We start from the raw sequence: 13,744 nt of genomic DNA, 5'->3' as shown, positions 1-13,744 counted from the left end.
AAGAATGAGATAAAAACTAAAGAAGAAATGACTTAAAAAACAGAAAATGATCGGACCAATAAATAAATCCAAAAGTTGGTTCTTTAAAGAAGGAAAAGAATAAAATAAAAAATAAGCTAGCTAACAATCAAGAAAAAGAGAGACACACAAAAGTAGGAAATCAGAAGCAGAAAATAGCCCCAGACACAGAGCAAATGGAAAACAACCATAAATGATTTTGTTCAACTGCACGCATATTACAATTTGGGTGAAATGAATGTTTTTCTAGGAAAATATAAATTAACAAACTCAGTCAGGAGGAGCCAGTTACCACAAATGAGAGTGTTGTCAAAGCCCTACAACACCCTCACATGTGCGCACCCATATACATGTACACACACACCCATAGATGCCCAAACATATATTCACATGTATCCACACAAACCATACACGCACAGAAACATATACGCACATCACACACCAGCTCAAAACAAGAAAGAAAATGTTCAGTTTCACAAGCTCTAGAGAACCTTTAAGGAACACATAATTACAATGTTATGAAACCAGTTCAAGAGTACCGGGAGAAAAAAAAGGGAAAAAGAGAAGTTTCTAAATTATTTGTTTGGGAAGAAAGCACAGATTGCTCCAGGGTGAGGCACAGATGGCAGGTCAGATGTTCCCAGGAGCAGGGCCTTCCCTCCCTCAGAGGCTGGAGCTCTGGCTGTGACCAGGTCCTCCCCTCCCCCCTCCACCCCTCCCCTCCTCCCCCTCCCTCCTCCACCCCCCTCCCCTCCTCCACCCCTCCCCCCACCCTCGCCCTGTGGGAGGTGCCCCCGGGCCCTGTGTTACCCTCACCTACACTCTCCAACGCAGTGGCAGACCTCTGCGCCACACAGGGTGACCTGATGCCACTCTGATGTACCGGCAGGTGCCCAGGGGCATCCTGCTCCTGGTGGGCGCAGGCGCACAGGTGAGTCTGAGGCAAGGGGAGGCACATGGACCCCACCCGGGCAGATGCTGGGCCCTTCTGTCTGGGCTCCTCCAGGCACCCCGCCTTTGGAGGGAGGGGAGGAGAATTCAAGGGGTGAATGCGTGGTGTCCCACAATTTCCAACTTGATTTTTGGGCAAATAAAGCAAACAGCAAGGCTGACCTGAAATGCCTTTGCTAAATGACACACCATCTTGCAAGAGTAACTTTGCTTTCCAGTCTTCTTAATGTTTAAGGCAGCTGTAAACCAGAAACACAAGCTTTAATATTTAATGTATTTAATGCTCTAGGACTCTGGAAGTCTCCTACCACACAGTGTCTCTGAGACGCCTCCGTGGTGGCAGCGAATATTTTATAATTACTGTGCACACAGTGCCTGAAGTCTTCATGAATAAACAAAGACTCGTTTGAGAACCATCTGTGAGGGCTAATCTCTGGCTAATTTGGCGGGGATTTGAGCCTCCTCCCTTCAAGGTGGGACACGGCTCTGGACTCAAGGAAGAATGGCATTTAGGTTTCTTTTTTATTTATTTATTTATTTTTTCAGTGGGTTTTGTCATACATTGACATGAATCAGCCATAGATTTACACATATTCCCCATCCCGATCCCCCCTCCCACCTCCCTCTCCACCCGATTCCTCTGGGTCTTCCCAGTGCACCAGGCCCAAGCACTTGTCTCGTGCATCCCACCTGGGCTGGTGACCTGTTTCACCATAGATAATATACATGCTGTTCTTTCACAACATCCCACCCTCACCTTCTCCCACAGAGTTCAAAAGTCTGTTCTGTACTTCTGTGTCTCTTTTTCTGTTTTGCATATAGGGTTATCGTTACCATCTTTCTAAATTCCATATATATGTGTTAGTATGCTGTAATGTTCTTTATCTTTCTGGCTTACTTCACTCTGTATAATGGGCTCCAGCTTCATCCATCTCATTAGGACTGGTTCAAATGAATTCTTTTTAACGGCTGAGTAATATTCCATGGTGTATATGTACCAGAGCTTCCTTATCCATTCGTCTGCTGATGGGCATCTAGGTTGCTTCCATGTCCTGGCTATTATAAACAGTGCTGCGATGAACATTGGGGTGCACGTGTCTCTTTCAGATCTGGTTTCCTCAGTGTGTATGCCCAGGAGTGGTATTGCTGGGTCATATGGCAGTTCTATTTCCAGTTTGGAGGATAGTGTGGAGATTTCTTTAAAAACTGGCATTTAGGTTTCAAAGGGAAATCCAGACGGAGCGTTTGTCATGCATGGACCTGCATATGCATACTTTATCAGGCACTGGGCTCTAAACTTTACCCAAGAAAACTGTGTCAGAAAACGTGTCAGATGTCTGCCCCTTCCTCCCACTGCCCTTCAGTTCAGTTCAGTCGCTCAGTCATGTCCGAGTCTTTGCGACCCCATGGACTGCAGCACACCAGGCCTCCCTGTCCATCACCAACTCCCAGAGCTTACTCAAACTCATGTCCACTGAGTCGGTGATGCCATCCAACCATCTCATCCTCTGTCGTCCCCTTCTCCTCCTACCCCCAATCCCTCCCAGCATCAGGGTCTTTTCACATGAGTCAGTTCTTCACATCAGGTGGCCAAAGTATTGGAGTTTCAGCTTCAGCATCATTCCTTCCAGTGAACACCCAGGACTGATCTCCTTTAGAATGGACTGGTTGGATCTCCTTGCAGTCCAAGGGACTCTCAAGAGTCTTCTCCAACACCACAGTTCAAAAGCATCAATTCTTCAGCGTTCAGCTTTCTTTATAGTCCAACTCTCACATCCATACATGACTACTGGAAAAACCACAGCTTTGACTAGACAGAGCTTTGTTAGCAAAGTAATGTCTCTGCTTTTTAATATGCTGTCTAGGTTGGTCATAACTTTTCTTTCAAGGACCAAGTGTCTTTTAATTTCATGGCTGCAGTCACCATCTGCAGTGATTTTGGAGCCCCCCAAAGTAAAGTCTCTCACTGTTTCCATTGTTTCCCCATCTATTTGCCATGAAGTGATGGGACCAGATGCCATGATCTTAGTTTTTTGAATGTTGAGTTTTAAGCCAGCTTTTTCACTTTCCTCTTTCATGAGTTTTAACCCAGCTTTTTCACTCTCCAATTCCACTTTCATCAAGAGGCTCTTTAGTTGAACTTTCTGCCATAAGGGTGGTGTCATCTGCATATCTGACGCTACTGATACTTCTCCCAGCAATCTTGATTCCAGCTTGTGCTTCATCCAGCCCAGTGTTTCTCATGATGTACTCTGCATATAAGTTACAGAAGCAGGGTTACAATATACAGTCTTGATGTTACTCCTTTTCGTATTTGGAACCAGTCTGTTGTTCCATGCCTAGTTCTAACTGTTGCTTCTTGACCTGCATACAGATTTCTCAGGAGGCAGAGCAGGTGGTCTGGTGTTCCTATCCCTTTCAGAATTTTCCAGTTTGTTATAATCCACACAGCCAAAGGCTTTGGCATAGTCAATAAAGCAGAAGTAGATGTTTTCCTGGAACTCTCTTGCTTTTTCAATGATCCAACGGATATTGGGAATTTGTCTGGTTTCTCTGCCTTTTCTAAATCCAGCTTGAATATCTGGAAGTTCACGGTTCACGTATTGCTGAAGCCTGGCTTGGAGAATTTTGAGCATTACTTTACTAGCGTGTGACATGAGTGCAATTATGCGGTAGTTTGAGCATTCTTTGGGATTGCCTTTCTTTGGGGTTGGAATGAAAACTGACCTGTTCCAGTCCTCTGGCCACTGCTGAATTTTCCAGATTTGCTGGCATATTGAGTGCAGCTCTTTCACAGCATCATCTTTTAGGATTTGAAATAGTTCAACTGCAATTCCATCACCTCCATTAGCTTTGTTCGTAGTGATGTTTCCTAAGGCCCACTTGACTTTGAATTCCAGGATGTCTGACTCTAGGTGAGTGATCACACCATCATGATTATCTGGGTCATTAAGATCTTTTTTGGTACAGTTCTTCTGTGTATTCTTGCCACCTCTTCTTAATATCTTCTGCTTCTGTTAGGTCCATACCATTTCTGTCCTTTTTGTCCATACCATTTCTGTCCATGTTTGTATGAAATGTTCCTTTGGTATCTCTAATTTTCTTGAAGAGATCTCTAGTCTTTCCCATTCTATTGTTTTCCTCTATTTCTTTGCATTGGTCGCTGAGGAAGGCTTTCTTATCTCTCCTTGTTATTTTTTTGGAACTCTGCATTCAAATGGCATATCTTTCCTTTTCTCCTTTGCCTTTTGCTTCTCTTCTTTTCACAGCTATTTGTAAGGATTCCACAGACAACCATTTTACCTTTTTACATTTCTTTTTCTTGGGGATGGTCTTGATCACTGTCTCCTGTACAATGTCATGAACCTCCGTCCATAGTTCTTCAGGCACTCTGTGTATTAGATCTAATCCCTTGAATCTATTTCTCACTTCCACTGTATAGTCATATACAGGGGTTTGATTTAGGTCATACCTGAATGGTCTAGTGGTTTTCCATACTTTCTTCAACTTAACTCTGAATTTGGCAATAAGGAGCTCATGATCTGAGCTATAGTCAGCTCCTGATCTTGTTTTTGCTGACTGTATAGAGCTTCTCCATCTTTGGCTACAAAGAATAGAATCAATCTGATTTCGATGTTGACCATCTGGTGATGTCCATGTGTAGAGTCTTCTCTTGTGTTTTTGGAAGAGGGTGTTTGCTATGACCAGTGCATTCTTTTGGCAAAACTTTATAGCATATGCATGGCTTCATTCTGTACTCCAAGGCCAAATTTTCCTGTTACTCCAGGTATTTCATGACTTCCTACTTTTGCATTCCAGTCCCCTATAATGAAAAAGTCATCTTTTTTGGGTGTTAGTTCTAGAAGGTATTGTAGGTCTTCATAGAACTGTTCAACTTAAGCTTCTTCAGGATTACTGATTGGGGCATAGACTTGGATCACTGTGATATTGAATGGTTTGCCTTGGAAACGAACAGAGATCATTCTGTCGTTTTTGAGATTGCATCCAAGTACTGCATTTCAAACTCTTGTGTTGACAGTGAGGGCTACTCCATTTCTTCTAAGGGATTCCTGCCCACAGTAGTAGATATTATGGTCATCTGAGTTAAATTCACCCATTCCAGTCCATTTTAGTTCGCTGATTCCTAAAATGTTGATGTTCACTCTTGCCATCTCCTGTTTGACCACTTCCAATTTGCCTTGATTCATGGACCTAACATTCCAGGTTCCTATGCTATATTGCTCTTTACAGCATCTGACTTTATTTCCATCACCTGTCACATCCACAACCAGGCATTGTTTTTGATTGGGCTCCATCCCTTCATTCTTTTTGGAGTTATTTCTCCACTCTTCTCCAGTAGCATATTGGGCACCTATCGACCTGGGGAGTTCATCTTTCAGTGTCTTATCTTTTTGCCTTTTCATACTGTTCATGGGGTTCTCAAGGCAAGAATACTGAAGTGGTCTGCCATTCCCTTCTCCAGTGGACCAGCGGACCACTGCCCTGGGGTCTGCATTTGGGCCATAACCTTCACCCATGGGCATCGCTAAAGCCCTGGTGATGATGTCAGCTGGGGTTTCTCAGGAAACAAGGAGCAGCTGCAGAGTCAAGAAGAGAGAGAAGTCTGCTTCTCCCTCCCGGGAGAGCCCCTGACAGAGCAGCCGCCTGCGTAGGAGACAGGGCTCCTTCACGCAGCACGAGGTCTCCTCCTCATGGCACAAAGTGGCTGCTCAAAGTCTGGTTTTCACAGCCACTCTCCCAGCAGCAGACAAAAGGAAGGGCCAAAGAGAAGTGTTCCCCCTGTGAGGACACTCCCCTGCGGCCACGTCACAGTGACCAGAACACTGCTCATAAGGGAGGTGGGTACCGGGACCATCTCGTGCCTGCCCAAACCAGGGTTGATTCCTGAGGACAAGGGGAGGAGAGAGAAGACCTCCCTGAAGGCAGGAGGATGAGTGAGGGAGAGCCGCTCGGCTGCCCCTTGGCCACTGTCAAACAGCCCACGACACTCTCCTCCTCCCAGGCTGGCCTGCCGGGCTCCTCTGGCCACGTCCCCAGGGGCCCAAGCAGTGCAGGGCTCCAAGACCCCGCTCCGCCTCTGCCTGCCAGCTCTCCCTCCTGGTCACCTCTGTCCAGCACTTGCAGCCCCTCACCTGCTCTTTCAGCCTCCCACCCGCTGGGCCCAGGGGACCTTCTCTAGCTCTGGATGTGATCAGCTGGGCCCTGCGGGAGACTCAAGGGGACAGGGTGCCAATTGGGGTTCACAGCCCCCAACCCAGGTCCCACAGGAGCCTCTTTCCACCCACCCCCCACCATCCTCCACACCCAGCACCCCTCCCCAGATCACCTGGTCTCCCTCAGCTTCCCAGGCAAGGTGGCCACTGGCTGACCACTGGTCCTGTCTGCCACCCTATCCTGGCGAAGTATTTTGTTTTACTCAAGGAGCTGTACCCACTTACATTTTTCTTTCAAAGTCTATCTGTGGCCCACCTCAAATCAGCTCTGTCCAAGGTATGATGTGGGTCCCTGGCCACTCACTGCCCAGCTGTCCTGGCATCCTTGTTGCCAAGACTCGCCTTTCCCTCTCGAAATGGCACATCTGGCAAGCACATGTGGCTCAGTTCTCAACTGTCTGTCCTGTCATCTATTCGTCTGTCTTTCACCAACACGACACTGTCCGAAACACCCCGGCTTTAGAGTAAGTCTCCAAATCCAGGCGTGTCCCCCACCTTTGTTGTTCTTCCTCAAGGCGATCTCGGCCATTCCAGGCCCTTTGTGTTTCCATGTAAACTTCAGAATCACCGCCAATTTCCAAAAGGCGCTGCTGGGACTCTGAGATTGTGCCAAGAGGAAAGATCAGGCTGGAGAGAAGGATGGGTCACAGGTCAGCCCTGGTTCACGAGCCTGGGGTTCACGGGGGCTTCTAGTTTTCCGTGGATCAGTCCTAACACACCTTTTGTTAAATTTATCCCACAGTAGTTGGTTTTGATGCTGTTTGAAACGCTCCATCTCTGCCCTCCTCTGCTGGCTGTCAGGGCGCACAGTCGCCCTCCGCCGCGGCGCTGGTCCTGCTAGGTGCAGTGTTCTGGAGATGCCACAGGGTTTTTAACTTCCATGATCACTTTGTCTATGGATAAAAGCCCATCAACTTGAAAAGTGCTCAGTTGTCTTATAAACCGTTAAAAGACCCCTCCCCAGACCCCAAAAGCCCCACATCACCTCCCCATTAGGAGCCGGACTTCTGGACAGAATTATGGATCCAAGTCTGTCCCTCCCACTCCTCCCCATGCTCACTCTCCCACCCGCACCACCCCCACCCCCTGCCGCCCTATTAGAGACTCGCCATTCCTGAGCCACTGGCCTCCTCCTGGGTGCTGTTAAACCCGACAGGACTTCTCAGAGCTGACCTCACCGCTGTCTGGGCCTCGTGTGACTGGCTGACCCCTCCCTGCCCCTTCCCCTGGCTCCCCGACTCAGCCCTGCATGGCGTCCTGTCCACCTCTCCAGTCTCCCCTCCGTCCCCCTGAAGTTCTTCCTGCTGCCTGAGGCTCAAGGGTCTCCAGGGCTACCTTGGGATCCTGCTCCCCCTCTGCAATCTCACCAGCACCCCATCCCCTCTGCGCACCTGCCTACAGGCCTGCACCTCCAGCCCTGACCTCTCCTCCCACAAATTTCGGCCCTGATGCACCTGTCCCAGACAGAAGGCCTGCCACCCCCGAGTCTCCCAGCACCCACCCTTTCCCAGAGCGTCCTGGGGCGACCCCATGCCCCATCCACCTCCAGGGTGTGCAGTCTCTGCTGTGGGCCCCGGGCCCTCCCCAGCCCCACAGCCATCACTGACTGCGCTCTGTTCCTGCCCTCAGCCTGCGGGCCTGCCGGTGGGTGACAGTCCTCACCCGCGCCCTCTCATCAGTCTTCCCCTGGGGCCAGGAACATGCTCAGACCCACGCACACCCTTTCAGTCGGTAGGAAGGGGAACCCGCCCTGCCGGTGGCCTCTCCTGTCCCCGCCCTCCAGACCTCGGCAGAGGCTACTCCCTTGGCGTCCTCACCCCTCCTCTGTCCAGCACTGTCCCCTCTTTCAGACCTCAGCACATCTGCCCTGAACTTGGGCATTTCCCCAACGCCCTTCCAGGGATGGGCCTTCTCTACCAAGGGCAGGCTCCCTGCTTCCCCTGCAGAGCGGGTCGCACAGATACTCATGAGGGTGTCCTGTCCTCCCCCAAGGGGGCGGCCCGTCCACCCCGTAGGCCCAGATCAGCCCCAGGGAGCAGCAGGGGTCACAGAACTATTTGCAGGACACATGAGTGAACATGCTGAGGAACATGGCCACTTTCTGGGGGGCTAGTAGGGGCTCACAGAGAAGGCAATGGCACCCCACTCCAGTACTCTTGCCTGGAAAATCCCATGGATGGAGGAGCCTAGTAGGCTGCGGTCTATGGGGTCGCTAAGAGTCGGACACGACTGAGCGACTTCACTTTCACGAATTGGAGAAGGAAATGGTAACCCACTGCGGTGTTCTTGCCTGGAGAATCCCAGGGACGGGGGAGCCTGGTGGGCTGACGTCTGTGGGATCGCACAGAGTCGGACACGACTGAAGTGACTTAGCAGCAGCAGCAGCAGCGGGAGGGACTCAGGCGAGGGCCAGGGCCGGAAGCTGAGGCATCGTGGATCAGCGACACCCAACCGGGACCCCTAGAATCCAGCGCGGCCCGGGGGCAGCTGCGGTCTGCAGCCCAGCCAGGGGCGTGGGCAGCGGCGGGGGCAGGGCTGTGGACCCGCCGGCGAGGGTGCGGTCCCGGCTCCGCCCGGCCCCCCCCCTTCCACCGGCCCCCGCCCCGGCTCCTCCCAAGGCCCCTCCCCAGACCCCTCCCCAGGCCCTCTCCGCGGGGCTGGTGGGCGCCGGCGCGATGCGCCTCCGGACAAGTCTGGTCCCGCCGCCGACCCGTAGTCTCGCGTCCATCTCCGTCGCTAGGCAACCCCGAGGCCCAGTGGAGAGAAAACCAACCGACCTCGGGCAGTGGGCACCTCGGACACCGGCGCCATGGACCTGGTCATAACGCAGGAGCTGGCCCGCGCCGAGAGCCAACAGGGTGGGCGGGGGAGGTCGAGACCCTCTGACCCCCACCCCCGGGAGGACTCCGGGACCTACTGGATCCCAGCCCCTGGGGAGACCCCGGGACCCGGGGATCCCTGCCCCCGGGAGACCCCAGAACCCGCCCGTCCCCCGCCCCCGGGGAGGCCCGGGGACACGCTGAATCCCAGCCCCTGGGGAGACCCCGGGGCCCACCAGGACCCCCTCCCCACCCTGTTGACCCCCGCCCTACCTGATCCAGTGACCCCTTGAAGCCAGCACTTCGAGGATGTGTCTGACCTGGGCAAGCTGAGGCGCCTTTTTAAAGGAACGCTTTCGATTTTTCTAACTGTTCCTCAGAATCACTCACCTCGCGGGGCTCCCGAAGCCCGAGCCGCAGGGCTGCCGCGGGGTTCTCGGGCTGGTCTCAGAGCACCTTGCCCCTGGGCTCCTCCCCTGGAGAGGGCGTACCAGCGGGGCCCAGCCTGCCCGACTCCGGCCCAGTCCTGGGCCTCCTGACCTTCCCCACGGCTGCTCTGCGGCGCCGTGGCCGCTTGATGACCGCGTCTTCCTCACTCCTCTCCTGGTAGACGCTGACGCTCTGAAGAGGGCTTACCAGTTGATTAAGTCCGCCAACCTGGGCAAGTCCGAGTTCGACCCCACAGAGAGCTTCAGCCCCGACCTGTTTGTCTTATGTGCAGAGCAGGCCCTGAAGGTGATTGGTCCCAGGGCTCCTAGGGACGCAGCTTCAGGGGACCCCGAGCTCCTGGTTTTCACTGGAATTGGGAAGCGGGGCCCCTGGTGGGTGGTCCAAGGGCTGCTCAGCCTCCCAGCCTCTCGGGGTCTCTGTTCTCACACAGATGGGGCAGCGGGAGGTGAGTGAGGACTGCATCCAGATGTACTTCAAGGTGAAGGGGCCGGTCACCCAGTTTCTGGGCCGGGCGCACCTGTGCAGGGCCCAGCTGTGTGCCCCCAAGTCCACGGAAAACCTGGTGAGAGGCAGCCCTGAGCCCCGCGTGCTGGGTCCCCCTGATTGTCTTCCTTTTAAGTGACGAAGCCTTGGAGTACACAACCTTGAGTCTGCTGACGGCGAAGGGCACCCGTAGCTCATCTGCCGTCCCGAGATGAATACGTTATCGCTGGCCCCGCTGTATTTCCCCCGAGTCCCTTTGATTCTCCTCAGAGTTCCACATCTCGCCCCCACCTCCAGCGTGGTTTTGTTGGGAGCTGGGTGACCGGGCTCATCTTCAGTGAAGTGCGACGCTGCATTTCCCTCTGTGCTGTTCCCTAAGCTCTGGGGTCTGGCTTGTGTCCTTTTGACCTCTGACCTTTGCGTCCTAGTGCTGTGGTCATGCCCGCTCACCAGGGGGCAGGGGGTGGGCTTTCAGGGAGGGGGCTGGCCGTTCGACCTAATTGTGCATTCTTTGTATTGTTTTAGGAGGAATTTGAAAATTGTGTGACTCAGTACATGAAGGCAATCAACTTTGCCAAAGGAGAACCAAGGTGGGCATGATGGATCAGCCATTTCTAATTGAAAGGTTTGGAGCCAGAATTTGGCAGGTGGTTCTGTCTGTGTAGGTGACAGGGTTTTGTTTTCTTTTGTTCGTGCTTTACTGCAGCTCTGGCTGTGCGCGCAAGTCTCCTAACGTTGGAGCTGGGCCACGTGCACTCACGTCTGCCCGGGCTGCACCCTCTTTCCTGTGCAAATTCTGTGACCTGCAGATGACCTTTACTTGCTGTCCCTGTGGCAGCCTCAGCCTTGGCCGGTCCCCAGGAGTCTCCTTTTCCATCCTCTCTGGGGGGCAGGCACTGGGCCCCTCCCTGCCCTCCCCCCACAGTCCTGTACGCCCCCTGGCCCAAGGCCTTGTGTCTGGAGGGGTGATTTTCCTGGAACGCCGGCACAGGTTTCCAGTTAGTTAATACATCATCAAAAAGAAGTATTACTGAAATTGTTAAGTCTGCATACAAACTGGTGTTGACACAACGTATCTGAGTAGGACACATTCAGCCCTAGGAGATGCCTGTCAGCCTAGGATTATTCGCAGACAGCCTCCTCCGTGCTGGGGATACAGGGCCCAGCCCCAAGGACCCTTCCTCAGCAGGGATGTCTGGGGGGGCGAAGCCTAACCCCGAGCCGAAGCTCTGAGGGCAGACGGTGCCCTGGAGCCCCGGAGCCCGAGGGGTGGGCGCCTCGGGGAGGGGCCTGGTCAGGGCTGTGCCCTCGGTCGAGGCTGGGTCTGAGCTGGAGCGGGGCTGCCGCACTGCTGAGCACAGAGCCGGTTCCCTCTGGCCCCCCGGGCCGGCTCCCGGGGCCTCACCGTCCCGTCCCCACCCCCGCAGGTATTACTTCCTGGTGTACAACGCCTCGGTGCTCTACTGGCGGATGGTGAGGCCCTTTCTCAAGCCTGGCTACCGCCACCACCTGGTCCCCAGCCTGGCCCAGATGGTGAGCGTGCTCAGTCAGACGGAGGAGGAGGACAAGGAGTGGCAGGCAGAGCTGATGCTGTGAGTCCCCCCTCCCCCGCCCGCCGGCCCCTCACTGCTCCCTTGTCTGAACTTGGAGCCAGGTTTGGGGCGTCTTGTCCGCAGAAGTTGCTGAACTCTGCGGAAGGCACCACGGTGTCCCGAGCAGACTGGCGTTACCACAGGAAGCATGCTTCTACTCAAAACCCAGGAAATAAAGAAATTGTGAAAGTAGACATTCTAGCAACAGACAACCCAGCAAGAATGCGTGCCCTGTCTAGGGAAGCTTGCCTCCAGTACGTCAGCCCCGGGACGGATGGCCCTGTGGGGCCAGCAGATGGTCCCGGCTGGCAGGGCAGGCTGAAAGGCACTTGGTGACTCTCTCCTGTATTTGGGGGGCGCTGTGTGTGGCCAGCGACTGCGTGGATGCAGGGAGGGCCCAGAGGGCCAGCCCTGAAGTTGGAATCCAGAGTCTGCAGGTGTTTCTCACCTTTTATGGAAGTTTGGGGAAGCTTTAACAGAAAATCAGTAAAACCATGCTCTTTCTCTGAAGGCTGTTGTTTGAGGTTCTCAGAATCACAGCTGGACAGGCCCCGACTCCTTTGCGAGTAGGGGCCCAGCAGCCTAGGTCTAGGCCAGTCACGTGAGCCCCAGACCGTGCGTGGGTGAGGAGCTGCCCGATCTCTGTATCTTTCTGAAGTTTGTAAAACAGAAAATTGATAAAAATATGATAACCCAGGTGATGCTAGTGGTAAAGAACCTGCCTGCCAGTGCAGGAGACTTAAGAGACATGGGTTCGATTCCTGGGTCGGGAAGATTCCCTGGAGGAGGGCATGGCAGCCCACTCCAGTATTCTTGCCTGGAGAATCCCATGGACAGAGGAGCCTGGAGGGCTGCAGTCCATAGGGTCTCAAAGAGTTGGACACGACTGAAGTGACTTAGCATGCATGTATGCAACCTGGTTATTAGACCTTAGTGGCAGAAAATGTGACTATCCAGGTTTAACATGCACCATTCTCGTATCGCCCAGGGAGCTTCTGGAGTGTTACTTGCAGGCCGGGGAGAAGGCGGAGGCTGCAAGGTTCTGTGCCACCGCAGCACCGTTCATCAAGGCTCATGTGCCACAGAAATACCGGCAAATATTTGCCCTCATGGTAAGTCGGAATATTCACACATGCAGAAAGAAGTCATTTTCTTAAATGCCGTCATTCAGAAAGTATGCATGAACAGCCGAGACCCTCCGTTGAGAGATATAAAAACATACATGCATACATACAAACATAAACAGGACAAACCACAATCTTTTCCTTCCTCCTGACTGAAGGTTTCCTTTTTAACCACACTGAGTTTTTTAAGTTAGCAAGAAACTTCATAAAATAATCACTGCAACAGGGTGTGTAAAGAGCGTTCATCACCTGTTCATTTTATGTATAAAATTCAACTGAAATCATTATGTGCAAAGCTAAGCATAAAGCATATGAAATGAGAATATATTTGTCAGTTACAAACGCAGTTTTTAAAGGAGCAATGTTTGCAAAATAATAGTTAAACACAATATCTGGCCTCTTCCTGTTTGTTTAAATCTCGGTATTCTGTTCCATCTTATAACAGGTCCAACATGAACTAATGGACGAGCTTCAGTTAAAGGAAGAAAGGAGAAGTTCGATCAGCCTGTCTGTCACTTTCCAGATTAATATGCTAAAAGCGTAGGTGTTCTGGGGCGGGGGACAGATGCCCAGGAGGCTCTGTGCCCCGGGCGGTGGTGTATGTGCAGGGGTGGCCAGGCTGGAGGGCAGGCCCGACCTTGCCTCCATCTGCTGAGAGACTCGGGAGAGGTGGCCAGGGTGAGTGCGCTCCTCAGGCAGTGAGGTGGGTGGCTTTTAGGAAGTGGAGGACAGCAGCCACGTCAGATGCTTCTGATGGCCCTGCCAGAGGAGGCCTGAGGCTTGACCATGAGACTGACAGAACGGTCGCAGTCTGCGTGAAACCCTGACTGGACTGGGCCAGAGTGCAGGGAGAGACTGTACCCAGCAGGGGCCCGCCGCTGGGACGAGTGGGGAATGGGGTGGTGGAGAGCTCGGGGTGTGAGTGAGTGCCAAAGTCCAGCCCCGGCAGCACCAGGAGTACCCAAGGGATGAGTGGCGTGGCCGAAGAAGTAGACAGACAGACAGACACACACACACAGATGGCTGCGTAGAAGAGGTAGCTTTTTCTTTTTCTTTTTAGGATAGCTCAGTTT

The 13,744-nt window shown here is 52.8% G+C and overlaps 1 protein-coding gene and 1 long non-coding RNA gene across 2 annotated transcripts in view; one reads left to right on the top strand and one right to left on the bottom strand.

Moving 5' to 3' along the window:
• The window catches only part of LOC133070545 (uncharacterized), a 32,415-nt gene that overhangs the window by 14,621 nt on the left and 4,050 nt on the right, over positions 1–13,744 (bottom strand). The gene's annotated exons all lie outside the window — the stretch shown is intronic.
• CFAP46 (cilia and flagella associated protein 46) overlaps positions 8,949–13,744 on the top strand; it is a 99,333-nt gene continuing 94,537 nt past the window's right edge. Inside the window, exons 1-7 of the mRNA XM_061162951.1 lie at positions 8,949–9,061; positions 9,633–9,757; positions 9,903–10,034; positions 10,481–10,545; positions 11,383–11,547; positions 12,536–12,659; positions 13,117–13,211. Of these exons, the coding sequence (XP_061018934.1) occupies positions 9,013–9,061; positions 9,633–9,757; positions 9,903–10,034; positions 10,481–10,545; positions 11,383–11,547; positions 12,536–12,659; positions 13,117–13,211 (755 nt within the window). The 5' untranslated portion in view covers positions 8,949–9,012. The remainder of the gene's footprint in view (positions 9,062–9,632; positions 9,758–9,902; positions 10,035–10,480; positions 10,546–11,382; positions 11,548–12,535; positions 12,660–13,116; positions 13,212–13,744) is intronic.

Source organism: Dama dama, chromosome 15, assembly GCF_033118175.1.
Source record: "Dama dama isolate Ldn47 chromosome 15, ASM3311817v1, whole genome shotgun sequence".
Taxonomy (NCBI): domain Eukaryota; kingdom Metazoa; phylum Chordata; class Mammalia; order Artiodactyla; family Cervidae; genus Dama; species Dama dama.
The sequence above is the reverse complement of the archived record's forward strand: the minus strand, read 5'-3'. Positions and strand labels throughout refer to the sequence as shown.